At 38.6% G+C, this 18,082-nt stretch overlaps 1 protein-coding gene across 3 annotated transcripts in view; it reads left to right on the forward strand.

Moving 5' to 3' along the window:
- Nucleotides 1-822: 822 nt before the first annotated feature.
- Nucleotides 823-18,082, forward strand: part of fli1rs (Fli-1 proto-oncogene, ETS transcription factor-related sequence) — a 28,544-nt gene continuing 11,284 nt past the window's right edge. For 2 of the 3 annotated variants that reach the window (XM_061674645.1, XM_061674647.1), the window contains exons 1-3: nucleotides 823-1,028; nucleotides 15,163-15,347; nucleotides 16,905-17,074. In XM_061674645.1, the coding sequence (XP_061530629.1) occupies nucleotides 1,011-1,028; nucleotides 15,163-15,347; nucleotides 16,905-17,074 (373 nt within the window). In that variant the 5' untranslated portion in view covers nucleotides 823-1,010. Of the gene's footprint in view, nucleotides 1,029-1,429; nucleotides 1,534-15,162; nucleotides 15,348-16,904; nucleotides 17,075-18,082 lie in introns of all 3 variants that reach the window. The other variant, XM_061674646.1, reaches the window with a different exon arrangement.

Consider the following 18,082-nt stretch of genomic DNA (forward strand, 5'->3'; position numbering starts at 1 on the left):
CCCTACAACCCTTTTATGTCCAGCTGCATTTTCAATAAACAAGAATAACTTAAAAATTAAAAATTAAGCACAGGGAGTGTTTCAAACTCCCCCGTTGCACAGCAAGTGTTCCACCACAAAAGGAATACAGATCCACCATTCTGCAAGGCCATGCAGCTGAACAGGACAGGTTTAAAAATAATAATAATAATAATAACAAATAAATATTACAGGGAAAAGTAATTTTATGAGAATTACGTTAAAATAGTACAAGAAAAACGATGTTCTTGCTATATGGATATTTTCATAACGATTTAGTTTTCCTTGTATCTATTTTTTTTAAAAAAGTAATTTAATACGTTTTACATACAGTTACACATTTAGAAAAAGACAGCTGACCCAGGATGAGCGGTACAGAAAATGGGTGAATCGATTTATTATTCCTGTACACATCTTACATTTAAATATATATATATATATATTTGCTCTGCACAAATTTTAAAAACTGCGATGGCTGGCAAGTAGTCCAAGGTGTACCCAGCCTGTCCCCAAAAGTCAGCTGGGATAGGCTTCAACTTACCTGTGTATGGAAAATGGATGAATGACATTTTTTTTTAACTCATGAAACTAAGATTTTTTTTTTTCTAATTTCATTCCGAAGATTTGTCATCCCATTTTGATTTTAATCCTACTACTGTAATTTCATTGTCGTCGAGTTCACTGACTCATCACGACAATAATGTTCAATCTAAATGTGGAAATGCGGAGATCACGTGGCTTCTTGCCCTAAAATGTGTTGTTTGAATGCAAGGGTGACTTCACTTCCCACTTTAAAGAGAGAGCGAGAGAGAAGGAGAGAGAGAGCTTGTCATCCGGTTTATGGTGTGCGAGAAAAAAAAACTAGAAAAAAAAAGTAGAGCACTACAATGGTTTGCGCCATCGAGCCAATGCACCTCGACGAGAATTGAAGTCCGCAATTAATTGAACAGCAAAAACGACCAGACGCGTTCAATGAGCAAGCTGCTTCCAATATGGACTGCACCATAAAGGTAAGTACCTGGAAATGCTCGTTGTTGTGGCCTTTCCACGCGCGCGACGCGAAGGCTTCTTCCACCCACACCGCGAGTGAGAGAGTCCCCTGCACTCTTTCCTTCTTGTACAAAATTTCCTCTTCCTTCCCGTTCGTGGTTGTATGTCGACTCTAGAATAACACAACTTAACCGCCGCATCTTTTTCTTTCCCTTCACGCTCTCCGTGAAAAAGGCGTACTAATTAGCGGGCGCAAAAAAAAAAAAAAACAGCCGTTTCACCCCCCCACTTTTCTTTCTCTCTGCGCGCTTATATATTTAGTCATTTTTGTTTGTGGTTTTTGCCACATCGCAACCGAACCGAGCCACAGGCAAGGACACCACGCGTGGACTTCTTTTTTTTTTCTTCTTTTTTTTTTTAGGCGCACAATTTAGAAAGACGCGTCTAAGCTGCGCGCGTCGGAGCGGCAGGTGTCCCTGAAGGCACCATGGATGGGCACCGGGAGGTGATTCATTTGCAAAACCGGTATTTTACAGATTTGTATCATTCTATTTTCTTATCTGATGACTATTTGACGAAGATGGGAGGTTAAAACTATCTTCAATTTTGCTTATTCTACATTAAAAACAAAAAAGGACGCTTGATTTATACAAATATCCTTTGAATGCGTTAACTGATTTAAAAAACGACACTAACTTAAGGGTGCTCTTATCCAACGACCATTTTAGACGCCACTTGAACGCAAAAACAACAAAATGGACGCTTAATGATTAAAAATATCCCTCGAATAAATGTTCATTCATTATAAACGACACCAAATCAAAAGTGCTGATTTCTAACGAAAATGTTCTGTATTTGATTTTAAGTGCAAAACGCCTTCTGGTTTTACGCAAAAAAAAAAGCCTCTGTCTAGATTGAGGAAGTCATATTTGGGATATATTCAAATTATAGGCGGGTCTCGTGTGATAAAGTAGGACATAAATGTGACAAATTCATGTTATTATATTAACGAATATAACGGTGGAAGAACGGTTTGAATTATAACGGGTCTTCGTGTTAACAAAATAAGTGTCACATGCACATTCTCTTAGAGCACACAATGGCCTGCACACAGTTATTTCTCGTGTCGATTGTGTGTGTGTGTGTATGTGTGTTTCGTGGAGTTTATTTTAAGTCTAATTTATAGCTGCAAACGGGAGCGCTCGTCAGGTGGCGTTATCTCAACTCTGCAGGCTTCCTGTCTCAAACCTCAGACTTTCCGCACATATTTCCGGCTGCCTGGACCATAGAGACATACAGAGAGTTTAAAACATACCCCCCAAAAAAGGGCAAAAAGAAGCAAAAAAAAATATATATAATATTACAATGTTCTCCAGCAAAATAAACATTTTTGGTCCACTACTGCAGGAAAAGTTTCAGCAGAGTGGGGGGCGGGGGGGGGGGGGGGAGGGGGGTTAACACACTGTTTGCAAAATCAGCTCAAGTTAACTTTTACTTCTGCTTTTTGTGGGCCTCAGACATGCTCACAACCTTTGCACAACTTCATATGCTTGCAAAAGAACAAAAAACAAACAAAAAACAACAGCAGCTCATTATACGGATAGCGTGGCGATAATAAAAAACACAAAAGGATGTGGATTTCGTAGGTTAAAGTAAGATTCTACAACTAAAATATAGGCTCCTTACAGCTAAGAATTTAGCAGAATTTTGTCTTTCAACTTCATTATTAATTTTGGGAATGAGTAAAGTCAAAACGACCAATATGGTGAAATCTCAACCAAAAGTAGCAAAATAGCAAAAATAGAAACTACTTTTTTTTGATGATTGTGTCATGTTGCTAAAAAGAATAACTGTTCAAATTTTGTAAAAATGTCCCACTTCATTTTATTCTCACAAATTTGCAAAGTCTTTTTTAAGTCTTTTTTCCCACTAAGTGTGCAACTATACGGTTATTCTGGTAATAGTTCGACATTATTCTTGTGAAAATACACCTTTATTCTCATAATGTGTCAAATGTATTGCGAAAATAAAAAAATAAAGATTTTTCGAGGATGATAAAGTTTTTATTCTCATAACTGACTATTTGTGTTACAAAAAACTCAATTATGTCTTTAAATGTTTATATAGCATGCAGTTACAAATATTTTCGCAACCTTTTGACTTCTCGTGGAAAAAATTTTTTTTGTCCAATTGTCTTTATTCCTATAGTTTTAAAAGTACAATTATGTCTTTTTTTTGTTAAAAAAAAAAAAAAGAAAGTGTGCACAATTATGTCATCCTCGTAATGTTTTGACTTCATTCTTGTGAAAAGACGTCTTTATTCTCATAATGTTTCAAATTATTGCCTCGAAAGAAATTAGAAAAATATCTGCTACAATAAAGTTTGAATTCTCTCATCATTTTCACTATTGTTGTTACAAGAAATTACGCCTACTTGTAAATAAAAAAATAAATTTTATCTTTTCTTTTTCTTAAATTAATTTACAGCTTTATTCTCCCAACTTATTGTATGTTAACATTTTCTACACAACTTTAATACAATTTGTATAACATCTTTACTGTCATTTTATTTTTGTAAAATATAAGACTATTGTAATGTTTCATTATTCTCTCAGTCTTCTTGTACGTTTACGTCTATTTTATTATCATTTTCAACTTAATTCAGTTAAAATCTGTATTTTTCATAAAATTATTATTCTTGAAAAATATGTTTTGAATATAGCACATTTATTTTGTGAAATTATAGCATTTTCACTTCATGTTCAAACTTTTTGTAAAATTATGACTATTGACGTAAAAAAAATTTTTTTTCCTCATACATTTACAACTTTCGAGTATTTTTTTTCCCACTTTACCTCCAAAAGTAATTCCTGTGAAAAATATCACAAAGGTTTTCCTTGCAGAAGTGTACATTTATAACCACAATGTGCCCCCCATGTTGCTGTTATGTATAAACAAGACCACGATTTTCCACCTTGGGAGGTAGTATCAGACGTGGGAATTCCGGAAAGGCGGAACAGGGGTGTGAATTTTAACACCTGACAATCACTTCTCCCGCCCTGTTGTGTCGAAAGCGATAGCTGCTGTCCACAACTATTTTGTAAGTCATCTCAGAACGCTGGCTCTGACGTCATCTGACTACAGTGGTAACTTGACTTACAAGCTAAATTTGTTACATCAAGTAACTCGTATATCAAATAACATGACATCAGCTGCTGAAGACAGGTTGGCCGATTAGTCTGCGTGTGAGCGTTTGTGTGTAAGTTGTGGCCTACAGCAGCTCCTTGCAAATTGTCTCGTTTTGTATTTGTGTGTTTGACTTTTTGTCCTATTCAACAGTGTACATGCGCAAGCAACTTCTGCATTCTGCATAACAGGTGAAAGCACTTACTTCCGGCACGGGTAAATGCCGGAACCCTATAGCAGGAGAACGGGACAAAGCACCCGTAGGAACTTTAAACATTTACAATGTCTTTTCTTTAACACGAGATGTCACCACAGAGCAACCAAAAATGACAATGTCCGATGTTTCGGCTTCGTTCGTGTTTGCATGAATAAACGATTTACATGTGAGACTGAGTCTTTGGCCTTCGGTGTCCAAGCTCTTCAGTTTTGGGCAAGTCTGCGTGATGCAATGCATAGCTGCTGACTTGTGTGGAAGTTGCGCTCTCACAGAACAACACACAACGCTCGTCACAGATTTTTAGGGCTCAAAAAGGCGGTGCCAGCTCCACTCGGTCTAGGAAGCCGTTGCATTAGCTGTGGTTTTCGTGCAGCTTTGTGGTTTAAGCGAGAGAGTGATGTGCGGCTGACGATCGAAAAACAACTGCTGTCTCTCCTCTTGAGGATTAGCGGGCGAGCTAGCCGTTTGGTGCCACTTTCGGGCCGCTGTTTCACTTCTGCACATTAAAATTCGTCTGATGTAATCACTTTGAGTGAGATAGAGAGAGAGAGAGAGAGAGAGAGAGAGAGAGAGAGAGAGAGAGAGAGAGAGAGAGAGAGAGTCAGCTGAGGGAGCAAAGAGGATATAAAGGCCCGCTTTGCTGTATGCCATTTTTTCTTAGATTAGTAAATTAACACTTGTTCGTGTAAGTCACAAAACGATATCGCAATATTTCACCAACGATAAGATCATAGTACAACTCTAATCCACATCAGGGGAAAACATTTACGTAACATTGCGATATGCATCTTCCACTTTATTCTGATGAAAATGCTTTTCTCATCTAATTATGTCTAGTTTTGACTTTATTCTAAAAAAATGCATAAAATATAATTGAGTCTATCTTCTTGTAACTTGTCACTTTATTCTCGAAATGCTTCGACTCAATTGTTAAAACGAAAAAATATTCTCATACAATGACTGTACATCTTTATTTTCATAATGTTTCGACCTTATTCTCAAAATAAGACTCTCGCACCATTACGTCTTTACTCTCCGAACATATAAACTTTACAGGTAAAAAAAAAAAAAAGTAATTGTCACCCAATTTCGTACAACCCCAATTCCAATGAAGTTGGGACGTTGTGTACAACAGAAATAAAAACAGAATACAATGATTTGCAAATCATGTTCGACCTATATTTAATTGAATACACTACAAAGACAAGATATTTAATGTTCAAACTGATAAACTTTCTTGTTTTTAGCAAATAATCATTAACTTAGAATTTTATGGCTGCAACATGTTCCAAAAAAGCTGGGACAGGTGGCAAAAAAGACTGAGAAAGTTGAGGAATGCTCATCAAACCCCTGTTTGGAACATCCCATAGGTGAACAGGCTAATTGGGAACAGGTGGGTGCCATGAGTGGGAATAAAAGGAGCTTCCCTGAATTGCTCAGTCATTCACAAGCAAAGATAGGGCGAGGTTCACCTCTTTGTGAACAAGTGCATGTGAAAATAGTCTAACAGTTTAAGGACAATGTTCCTCAACGTACAATTGCAAGGAATTTAGGGATTTCATCATCTACGGTCCATAATATCATCAAAAGTTTCAGAGAATCTGGAGAAATCACTGCATGTAAGTGGCAAGGCCGAAAACCAACATTGAATGCCCGATCCCTCAGGCGGCACTGCATCAAAAATAGACGTGTGTAAAGGATATCACCACATGGGCTCAGGAACACTTCAGAAAACCAATGTCAGTAAATACAGTTCGGCGCTACATCCGTAAGTGCAACTTGAAACTCTACTATGCAAAGCAAAAGCCATTTATCAACAACACCCAGAAACGCCGCCGGCTTCTCTGGGCCCGAGCTCATCTAAGATTGACTGATGAAAAGTGGAAAAGTGTTCTGTGGTCCGACGAGTCCACATTTTAAATTGTTTTTGGAAATTGTGGACGTCGTGTCCTCCGGGCCAAAGAAGAAAAGAACCAACCGGACTGTTATGGACGCAAAGTTCAAAAGCCAGCATCTGTGATGGTATGGGGCTGTATTAGTGCCAATGGCATGGGTAACTTACACATCTGTGAAGGTACCTGTAATGCTGAAAGGTACATGCAGGTTTTGGAGAAACATATGCTGCCATCCAAGCAACGTCTTTTTCATGGATGCCCCTGCTTATTTCAGCAAGACAATGCCAAACCACATTCTACACGTGTTACAACAGCGTGGCTTCGTAGTAAAAGAGTGCGGGTACTAGACTGGCCTGCCTGCAGTCCAGACCTGTCTCCCGTTGAAAATGTGTTACGCATTATGAAGCGTAAAATATGACAACGGAGACCCCGGACTGTTGAACAGCTGAAGCTGTACATCAAGCAAGAATGGGAAAGAATTCCTCCGACAAAGCTTCAACAATTAGTGTCCTCAGTTCCCAAATGTTTATTGAATGTTGTTAAAAGAAAAGGTGATCTAACACAGTGGTAAACATGACCCTGTCCCAGCTTTTTTGGAACATGTTGCAGCCATTAAATTCTAAGTTAATGATTATTTGCTATAATTAAATATAGGTCGAACATGATTTGCAAATCATTGCATTCTGTTTTTCTTTACGTTTAACACAACGTCCCAACTTCATTGGAATTAGGGTTGTATTTATTGTTGTAATGTTTTGAGCTGAGAAGAATGAAGCGGGAGATCGAAAGACGGATCGGTGCAGCATCTGCATTGATGCAACCTCTGTATCGGTCTGTCATGGTGAAGAAGGATTCGATTTACCGGTCGATCTACGTTCCCACCCTCAAGAGTTGCGGGTCGTGACCAAACGAACATGATCGCGAATGCAAGCGGCCGAAAAGAGTTTCCTCAGTAGTGTGTCCGGGCTCTCCCTTAAAAAAAAACAAAAAAACACTTTCTTGTACAATTGCATCGTTATTCTCAATACCTATTTGTTTGTCAATGTTTGAACATCTCAAAAAAATTCTCAGTTAACTAACTAGCTAGCTAGCTTGCCAATTAATGAGTTATCTTACTAAAATGCCGCTTGTTTTGCATTTTCGTGCCTGTTAACAAACCAACGCACTAATGTTGATTAAAACCATACTGCTTGGTCTTGATGTTCAAATTGTTAAATGTTGTTTATGTTAAAATCAGCATAATTCAAAGCTTTACGATCAATTTACCCACATAGATGATCAAAGGTTGTCAGGCATGTGTATTTGAAGAAAGTAACGACCAGCTCTTTTCTTGACAGTGGGATGTGATTCCTTCTTCAGCGTAGCTGACTTACAGAACAGTCGTCGTTGTAAAACATGCTTTTCTTGCTCGTTTTGATGGAATGTGTTGACAGTATGCTGTGAATAGCAAGATTTCTTCAAGTTGCATGTTTTTATGGCATATTTTAATCGGGTGCTTATTCTGTGAGAGTGCTCGACTGAATTTTAGTTGTGGATGACTTGAATAACAAACTTCCTTCTTTCAAGGCGATGGATGACGATAGTGGTGTAAGAATATGTGGTACGTGGAAAGCAAGTTCAGTTACTGCTGTACTTACTTTTCTTTCATTCAGTTATAGTTATGGCCTACAAGGGTTTTTCGTACAAATATTTACTGACTTAGCGCAGGTCAGTGATGGACTACGACGGGGGATTCTGACTTGCGTACAAACAGAACTCCATTGTAAAACGAGGACCCCCACCATCGAAATTTGGTTCCAAACCGACTTAAGAGTGCATAAGCTGACAATGGTAAAGTTTAATTAACGAGCTAATATTGGATGTGAAAACAAAAATTAGGAATGTTAGCAAACGGACACCTTTTGCTTGGGATTTCTTGAATCAGCATCAAAGCTAAAATCCGAAACGTTTCTTGTTTAAAGAGTTAAGCTTGCGATTTTTTTTTTTTTTAAGTTTCCAAAGTGATTTTTAGCAAACAATTGTTTTTTTGTGATCATGTGTTGGCACCAGATCGAGGACAGGCGCAACAACTGCTGCAGTGTTAGAGGACGTTGTTTATTGCATTCTGTGCGTCTGCCCTTGGGCTGGACATCCATCCATCCATCCATTTTCTGAGCCGCTTATCCTCACAAGGGTCGCGGGAGTGCTGGAGCCTATCCAAGCTATCATCTTTTGGGGGGTTAGAAAGTCAATATTTATATATTTTTTTGTTCTGTAAAATATTTGGCAAAGGTCGCTTTGGCTCACCTATACAACTACATTAGAAAATAGTGGTGCAGTGTTACTTTAAAATGTGAGGCGTATGTATGGTTAAATTGTTTAACATTTAAAATGTAAATTTATTAAGGATCTGCTGAATGTTTTGACAAAAGGGATTTTTTTCCCCCCAAAAAGGAAGCACTTAGTTTCATCTTATCTGTAAAATAAACTATATTCATTTCCATTAGTTCTGTGGAAGTTGAAGGTTAATGCTGGAGAGGTGGGGGTGGGTGGGACTGTTTCAAAGCTGTTTAAATATAATAAAGTAAATCGAACCATCCATTTTATTTTCCTTATTAGGGTCACAGGTGAGCTAGACCCCATCCCAGCTGACTTTGAGAGGCGGGTACATCCTGGACTGGTCGCCGGTCATTTGCAAGGCTAAAGCAAATCCCAGAATGGAAGAAAAAATCCAGTACCATTTGCCTTTTCTATAAGTGAGGGGTGGGAGGGGGTGGGGTCAATTAAAATCATCATCATAAAACAACCTTGAAAGATAACTCGGTGTTTTCCCAGTGTTTTTTATGTTATCACAATAGAAGGCATTATTAGTAGTCACAATAGAGCTATAAGACAAGCGAAATCAACAACAACAATTGTTTTGCTGTCCAATGACCTTGCCTTCCCACTACCGCCACCACCCTTGACCACGGGGTGTTTTGCAGATTTCAAATGACCCACATCTTTTCAACTTCCTCTCCGTGGGCCCGTGCCAAAAGGTTTTGCCGCACATGGCGGCCAGGTTTCCTGTCGGCCGCTGAAAAAGCACAGCGCTGACGTACGAGGCCCAAAAGACAATGCTCGGCTCCTCTAAACAAACACGCTTCTCAGGCTCCGGATGTCGTCGTAAGTTGTTGTGGTCTCGGCGCAGGCGCATCAACACGCCGTGCCATCTTAAGCTTGGTCAGCAAGCGCTGAAGGGACTGAAATCCACCGCAAACCCAACCATATCGACAACGCGCCTAAAGCGGGCATGTTTTGCCAAATCAACTTTTCTAGTATTTGGGATGTAACATGGTCTCTTTGGTGCCTCAGTAAACATGTGAAATATGAATTAAAATCATCCACGCATTCCTGAGTTTCAGACGCTTTTTTGCAGAGAGGCCTGAAATCAGGTCATTCAAATTTCTTGAGCTTGTCTACGTCACTAGCGAAGCGCTCCGCCTTTCCGCTCCCGAGCTAGCGCTGTCAACATAAGCGTGTGTGCTCTCACAAGTGGGTCTTCTACACGGAGACAACCAATCAGTGGAAAGGGGGGCGGGCTTAGCCAAATATGGACAAAACTGGATCAAACAGAAGTAGGTTTCAGAGGGGGCTTTTCTGAACACTTGTACATGACAAAACCGAGGAGTTTTTTTTTAAATTAAATTGACACTTTTATAGTAAGTCCAAGTTAGAGAGTTACTCTAAGGAAGTCTAAATAGCCAAAATACGGGACCTTTAAAATGCGGTCAAAGACTACTGATGCTTTTCAAAGACTACGTCATCTCACACCTTAGCGTTTGCATTGACACGTCTTCAGATCTTTTCTGACATCAGTTTAGTAGGAAATTGAGGGGGAAAAAAACAAAAACCGAGTTGCTAAGATTGTGGAGTAAGCATTTTATATATATATTTTTAAAAAGAATATGCTTTTTTTTAACCAGCAACATTTTTATATTGATCACAGCATAGACATGATTGCACAAAATCCTACTGAACTGAAAGTGCAAAAGGTGTTTTTTGTTTTTGCAAGCCTGATTTAGTCATTTATTTTTTCGTTATTGACTTTCTATTGATGGCCAATTTGTATTATGAAAGCAGGGATGAGATCCCATAGAGGCAAAAATAAAGGTGTAGATATTGTACTGCGGGCGTCACGGTGGACGACTGATTAGCACATCTGCCTCAAAGTTCTGAGAACCGGGTTCAAATCCGGCCTGGTCTCTGTGGAGTTTGCACGTTGTCCCCGTGCCTGCATGGGTTTTCTCTTGCTACTCTGGTTTCCTCCCATATCCCCAAAACATGCATGGTAGTTTAATTGAAGACTCTAAATTGCCTGTCGGTGTGAATCTGAGTGTGAATGGTTGTCTGTTTATATGTGACCTGCGATTGGCAGGCGACCAGTTCAGGGTGTACCCTGCCTCTTGCCCAAAGATAGCTGGGATAGGTTCCACTGTTTGTGATTAAATATCCGTTGTGATTAAATATCCGTTGCTTAAAGGCTTATAATACCGCAACACTGATGCTACTCTCAAGACGGTCTAAGGCATTTTGCATTATTTGTTAGCATTAAGCTAAACACACTTTCTAAGGCAAAGCTATGTGTTTGTTTTAAATACACAACATGTAATTCTTTGTTTTATGTTTAGTATGACAGTAAACTTCAGCTGGAAGTGACAAATAGCTTGAAGTCTCTTTAAAAAGAAAATAAAAAAATTCGGCCAAAACTGCTACTTGTTGTGAAGTGAGTTGAGCTGAATTCACAGTGTTCGTATCTCTTTTTTTTTTTTCGCAAGTCAAAGCAAACAACATCAGCCGGACAATGGCTCTTATCTCGAAAAACCTGTTCGTCGGTTCACTCGTATCTCAAGGCACCACTGTAAGAAGAAAAAAAAAAATTCTACTAAATTCTCATGAGAACACGCTCCACACTCAGTCATGCACAAAATAGATATTTCAGGTGGAGTTTAACAAGCCACTTCCTGGTTCAGAAGATAAGACCATGGGACAGTACCATTTTTGATGGGTGGCAGACTGGTTAGAGCGTCAGACTCACAGTTCTTAGTTCAATCCCCGGCCCCGCCTGTGTGGGGTTTGGATGTTCTCCCCCGTGCCTGCTTGGGTTTTCTCCGGGCATTCCGGTTTCCTCCCACATCCCAAAAACATGCATTAATTGGAGAGTCTAAAATTGCCCGTAGGTGTGACTGTGGGTGTGAATGGTTGTTTGTTTGTATGTGCCCTGCGATTGGCTGGCAACCAGTTCAGGGTGTACCCCGCCTCCTGCCCGATGACAGCTGGGATAGGCTCCAGCACGCCCGCGTTTCAGAAAATGGATGGATGGTTCAAGAAGAATGATGTATGATGTTGGGAATAGATGAACAGGACTGCATGAGTTTACATGGTGAAAACTCCTAAAAATTCCTCAACTTTTGAGATTCACACAAAAAAAAAAAATTATCCTCCTTGTCATGTGCACAATCTTTTCAGCAATTTTTTGCAGCAATTAGTGGTGGTTACTTGAACAAAAGTGTGTGTGTGTGTGTGTGTGCATGTGTGTGTGTGTGTGTGTGGAGGGCGGGGGTCATAGCGTGCCATATTTGTCCTTTTGTAGATTAGCAGGTCACTTTCTGGTTCATAGACAATGAGATGCCGGGATCATACATTTTTTATTCTGGGGCGGGGAGGTGGTTACCTGAACAAAATTTGGGGGGAAAAATCATAGCGCACCATATTTGTCCATTAGCAGTGTACTTCCTGGTTCATGAAGAATGATTTAAAATGTCACTGAGACAAGACTATCATTTGCTCCCTGGGGCATGGACAAAATCCCAATGCCTGTTTAGCAAAGGATTGTACTGGGACTGTACCACTTTTTATTCTGGGCTGAAAACATATTTGTCATCCATTTTTTAACGTAACTTTCTGGTTCATGTTTTGTCAGAATGAAAACTGCAAAAAGTGAAAATTAATGTGAGAAACATTAAGACCAATGAAATAATTTTAACATAATTAGATTTTTAGGTATTAATTTTAAGGATAAATTCATACATTTTATTTTTTCTTAATTTTAATAAAATTGTTGATATTCGGGTTGAGTATTTGTCTGACCAACTATAGGCAAAATGAACGATCAATCAATACATTTTTAAACATTTTTGTAGTTTACTATTAATTAATTTTGGGTAATTTACTATAAATACTAGGGATAACCATTTGATTATGATAAACAATGAAGAAAATATGTACTTTTCCATTGAGTTATTTTAGCTTATTTAATACTAGGGATACACATTTGATAAGATAAACTACAGGAAAATTATATTTTATTTTTGTTAAGTTAGCATTATGAGCATTCGACTATGATCAACTATGGGGAATATTACTGATATTTTTTCAGTTTTGGCCGAAAAAATTCGGCCAAAACTGCTACTTGTTGTGAAGTGAGTTGAGCTGAATTCACAGTGTTCGTATCTCTTTTTTTTTTTTCGCAAGTCAAAGCAAACAACATCAGCCGGACAATGGCTCTTATCTCGAAAAACCTGTTCGTCGGTTCACTCGTATCTCAAGGCACCACTGTAAGAAGAAAAAAAAAAATTCTACTAAATTCTCATGAGAACACGCTCCACACTCAGTCATGCACAAAATAGATATTTCAGGTGGAGTTTAACAAGCCACTTCCTGGTTCAGAAGATAAGACCATGGGACAGTACCATTTTTGATGGGTGGCAGACTGGTTAGAGCGTCAGACTCACAGTTCTTAGTTCAATCCCCGGCCCCGCCTGTGTGGGGTTTGGATGTTCTCCCCCGTGCCTGCTTGGGTTTTCTCCGGGCATTCCGGTTTCCTCCCACATCCCAAAAACATGCATTAATTGGAGAGTCTAAAATTGCCCGTAGGTGTGACTGTGGGTGTGAATGGTTGTTTGTTTGTATGTGCCCTGCGATTGGCTGGCAACCAGTTCAGGGTGTACCCCGCCTCCTGCCCGATGACAGCTGGGATAGGCTCCAGCACGCCCGCGTTTCAGAAAATGGATGGATGGTTCAAGAAGAATGATGTATGATGTTGGGAATAGATGAACAGGACTGCATGAGTTTACATGGTGAAAACTCCTAAAAATTCCTCAACTTTTGAGATTCACACAAAAAAAAAAAATTATCCTCCTTGTCATGTGCACAATCTTTTCAGCAATTTTTTGCAGCAATTAGTGGTGGTTACTTGAACAAAAGTGTGTGTGTGTGTGTGTGTGCATGTGTGTGTGTGTGTGTGTGGAGGGCGGGGGTCATAGCGTGCCATATTTGTCCTTTTGTAGATTAGCAGGTCACTTTCTGGTTCATAGACAATGAGATGCCGGGATCATACATTTTTTATTCTGGGGCGGGGAGGTGGTTACCTGAACAAAATTTGGGGGGAAAAATCATAGCGCACCATATTTGTCCATTAGCAGTGTACTTCCTGGTTCATGAAGAATGATTTAAAATGTCACTGAGACAAGACTATCATTTGCTCCCTGGGGCATGGACAAAATCCCAATGCCTGTTTAGCAAAGGATTGTACTGGGACTGTACCACTTTTTATTCTGGGCTGAAAACATATTTGTCATCCATTTTTTAACGTAACTTTCTGGTTCATGTTTTGTCAGAATGAAAACTGCAAAAAGTGAAAATTAATGTGAGAAACATTAAGACCAATGAAATAATTTTAACATAATTAGATTTTTAGGTATTAATTTTAAGGATAAATTCATACATTTTATTTTTTCTTAATTTTAATAAAATTGTTGATATTCGGGTTGAGTATTTGTCTGACCAACTATAGGCAAAATGAACGATCAATCAATACATTTTTAAACATTTTTGTAGTTTACTATTAATTAATTTTGGGTAATTTACTATAAATACTAGGGATAACCATTTGATTATGATAAACAATGAAGAAAATATGTACTTTTCCATTGAGTTATTTTAGCTTATTTAATACTAGGGATACACATTTGATAAGATAAACTACAGGAAAATTATATTTTATTTTTGTTAAGTTAGCATTATGAGCATTCGACTATGATCAACTATGGGGAATATTACTGATATTTTTATTAAATAATTTTAGTTAAGTTACTTTACTAATACTATGGATAAGTATTTGACAATGACCTACTGTGGCGAAAAACTAATGACCAAGTAATTTGTTTATGTATTTTTTATTGACCAATTTTAATTAAAGACTATTAATTCTTACTTTTTTTAATGAAGAAATTTTGAACAAACCCACAACCCTAGTGAGGATAAACAGTAAGGAAAAGGGATGGATGGAAAATTCTAACAAAATAAAATGTTCTTCGGATGACAAAGTCATTACAACCAACTCAGCAGTGCCTCTGCTGGTTGTGGCCGAGAACTGCAGCTCCATTTTTCCTCAGCATTGTTGTTCTTGTTGCAACTTTTGGCTTCTCCTATTAGAGGTCGCCACAGCGAGTCACTCGCATGTTTGAGTTTCACAGTTTTACAGATTCACACAATTCATAATTTACACAATTGACAGGATTCTTTACAATCAATCACTAAATAGTGGCTTCTAGTTCATTAAAAGTATTGTAATAAATTTGAAATAGGATCCTACCATTTCTGGGATTGGGTGAAAACTGTGAAAAGTTAAAAATAATTCCTGAATTCACAACTTTGAGAGTCTTAGCAAGAATTGAATGCTTCCTCCTTGGTGGATGCCACACATCCTTGTGGAAATTGGTGGTGTAGCTTTGGTGAAACCCTGGTAACAAACCAACAAATGGCAATCAAAACAATACTTAAGGTAACCAGGAAGCACATTAAAATAGCCACTGACCCAGCGGCCGTGTTGCACAGGAAGCGCTGTCTGTGGTGAGTGACGACCAGCCCATATACGAGCCGCCCTACACCACCAACATGCACATGAAGGCGGAGATGACGTCGCCAGGCGGATTCAAGCAGAGTCCAGAGCCCGCCGAGTCCAACTGGCTGCCCGCCGCCCTCACCGCGCAGAAGAGGGGCGAACACGTCAACGGAACTAAGTGAGTCAGGGCGGTCCATGGGGGAACCCGACAAGGACGGAGAGGGGGCTTTGTCACAGTCCAGGGTTTTTCCATTGACTAAAACATTCCCTGATCCTGTTCCGAATGCATTACTATTACGACACAACTTGCCCATTTAGTTTAAAATTTGAGTCATTGCACTCCAAAGAAAATACATCTCCAGAATTTGAATTAAATTACGAACACTGCAGAAAAGCTTTTGACTCTGAAGGACTATGGGGAGATCATTGATCAATGGATACTTTAAAAGACCAAATCTTTTTTAAAATTATTAATCTTAATTTACCGTGTATTGTCTACAAATATATCTGTTATTAGAAACAATTAATATTTTCTATGTACTAAATTTGCTACATTTATTTTATGAAGACTGAAGATGAGCATTTAAATATGTTGAATACATTTTTTGAATAGATTTTTTTAACATACAGTATTTTAAATAATTTCTGCCAAAAATCAATGATCAATGACACATTTTTAAAACCCATTTTTCAAGAGTTTTACATTTATGTATTCATTTTGATAAAATTATTTTATCAATAATGACAAATTTGACTATGATTGACTAGTGAAAATGAATGATCAAAGAATAATGTTATTCAAATCATTTTTATTTCATTTATGACACTCTTTTGCGATTAAGGACCATACAAACAAACCTGACTTGACATTAATTCATTTTAAATCATGACATATTAATCATTTTAACATTTTTTAAATACATTTAAAATATTAATTTGAATAACAGTCATACTTGGGATGAGAATTTGACAATAATCCACAAGGGGGAAATTAATCATTAATCATTAAAAAATAAAATATATATATATATACACTATTTTTTTTTCATTGTAAATTTACTGGATATTTACCTGTATACAACTTAACTATAAAAAAAAATGACAGATATGTATTATTTATTTAAGATAATAGTTTGTGTTTTGTTCACCAAGATAACATTTACAAAAAAAAATTTAAAACCTTCGGCAAACTAAACTGTTCACCAATTACAACTTTTATTACAACTGACTCAACAGCACCTCTGCTGGCTGCAGCCAAGAAGTACAGCTCTATCTTGCCTCACTGTCGTTGTTGTGACTTTCCCATCAGTGGTCGCCACAGTGAGTCACTCGAGTGATTTTTACAGTTTCTTGTCTATGTATTTTTATTTACTTTTATTTTGCTTTGTCTTAATCTATCAGCTGCCCTTTCGGCATGGGAATTGAGAAGCTGTTCTCTATTGCCTAAATAATACATTTGTTTGGCATAGATTTACAGCTTCACAAAATTGACACTCGCTAAAATCAATTAATCAACTAATATCTTACAATGCCCATCCCTACTAAACAGAACTGAACTTAATGTACTGTATACGGTGGGTTAACATGCTAAAAAGAGGTACAGGCAACCTACGGCCTGTGGACCATATCTGGCCTTCAAGAGCATTTGATTCAGCCCTAGAGAAAAAAAAAAAATTATTATTTAGTATGGCACTGATGCTAAAACATAATTCCAGTGTCCCTCCATGTGTTGTAGCCACGAGTCCCCAGTGGACTGCAGCGTCACAAAGCGCTCCCGGCACATGAGCAACGACGGTGTCCCGATTGCATACCAGTCGTCGTACCCGGAACCCCGCGTCAGCCCGCCGAACGTCACCCCGCCCAGCATTACCACCACGGAGGAGAAGCGTGTCATTGTACCTGCAGGTGAGCAGACCACCCGCAGTCACTCTCCAACACAGATTACCAGAAGTTAGATGCCTTCCTAAAGTATATGGATCCAGACCAACAATAGATATAAGAAGTCTTCATACCCCTGTTCAAATGACAGGTGTTTGTGATGATGATGATTAAAAAAATCAAAATCAAAAATACCAAGCTAAATCATTTCAAAACTTTTGGGATGTGGTTGTGTTCAAAATTAGCCAATCACATTTAAATTCATGTAAAATGGGGGTCAGCACACACCTGCTACCATTTAAAGTGCCTCTGATTAACCCCAAATAAAGTTCAGATGTTCTAGTAGGCTCTTTCTTACATTTCTGTAGTCACATCTTGCATCACAAGCCATGGTCCACAAAGAGAGCTTCCATAGCATCAGGGACCTCATTATTTAAAGGTATCAGTCAGGAGAAGGGTAGAAAATCATTCCCAAGGAATTAAATGTACCACGGAAAGACAGTCAACATCAAGTGGAGAAAATATGGCACAACAGTGGAATTACCAAGAATCTGATATCCCTCCAAAATGAAATGAAAACCGATCAGGGAGTCTGCCAAGACGCTGACAGAAAAATCGAAGGAACTGCACCAATATCTGGCAAGTGCTGACTGTTTAGTATGTGTGACAACAATCTTCCGTCTTCATCATATGCCTGGGCTAAGGGGGTACGGGTGGGAAGACGGAAGCCTTACAAAGAAAAACATGCAAGCCTGGCTACATTTTGCAAAAACAATTAAAATCTCCCAAACGCATGTGGGAAAATGTGTTATGGGCCGAGGGGAGAGAAAATGAATTTGAGGGGTGGGAACACCTTGCCTGTGTGGAGTTTGCATGTTCTCCCCGTGCCAGCGTAGGTTTTCTCCGGGTACTCCGGTTTCCTCCCACATCCCAAAAACATGCATTTTGATTATATACCATTTTGATATGATTTACCTTGGTCTGAGCTTTTCAGAGTGGAGTAAGTGGGGGTATGCGAGGCAAGCATGCTGTGAG

This window comes from Phycodurus eques, chromosome 4, assembly GCF_024500275.1.
Source record: "Phycodurus eques isolate BA_2022a chromosome 4, UOR_Pequ_1.1, whole genome shotgun sequence".
Classification (NCBI taxonomy): domain Eukaryota; kingdom Metazoa; phylum Chordata; class Actinopteri; order Syngnathiformes; family Syngnathidae; genus Phycodurus; species Phycodurus eques.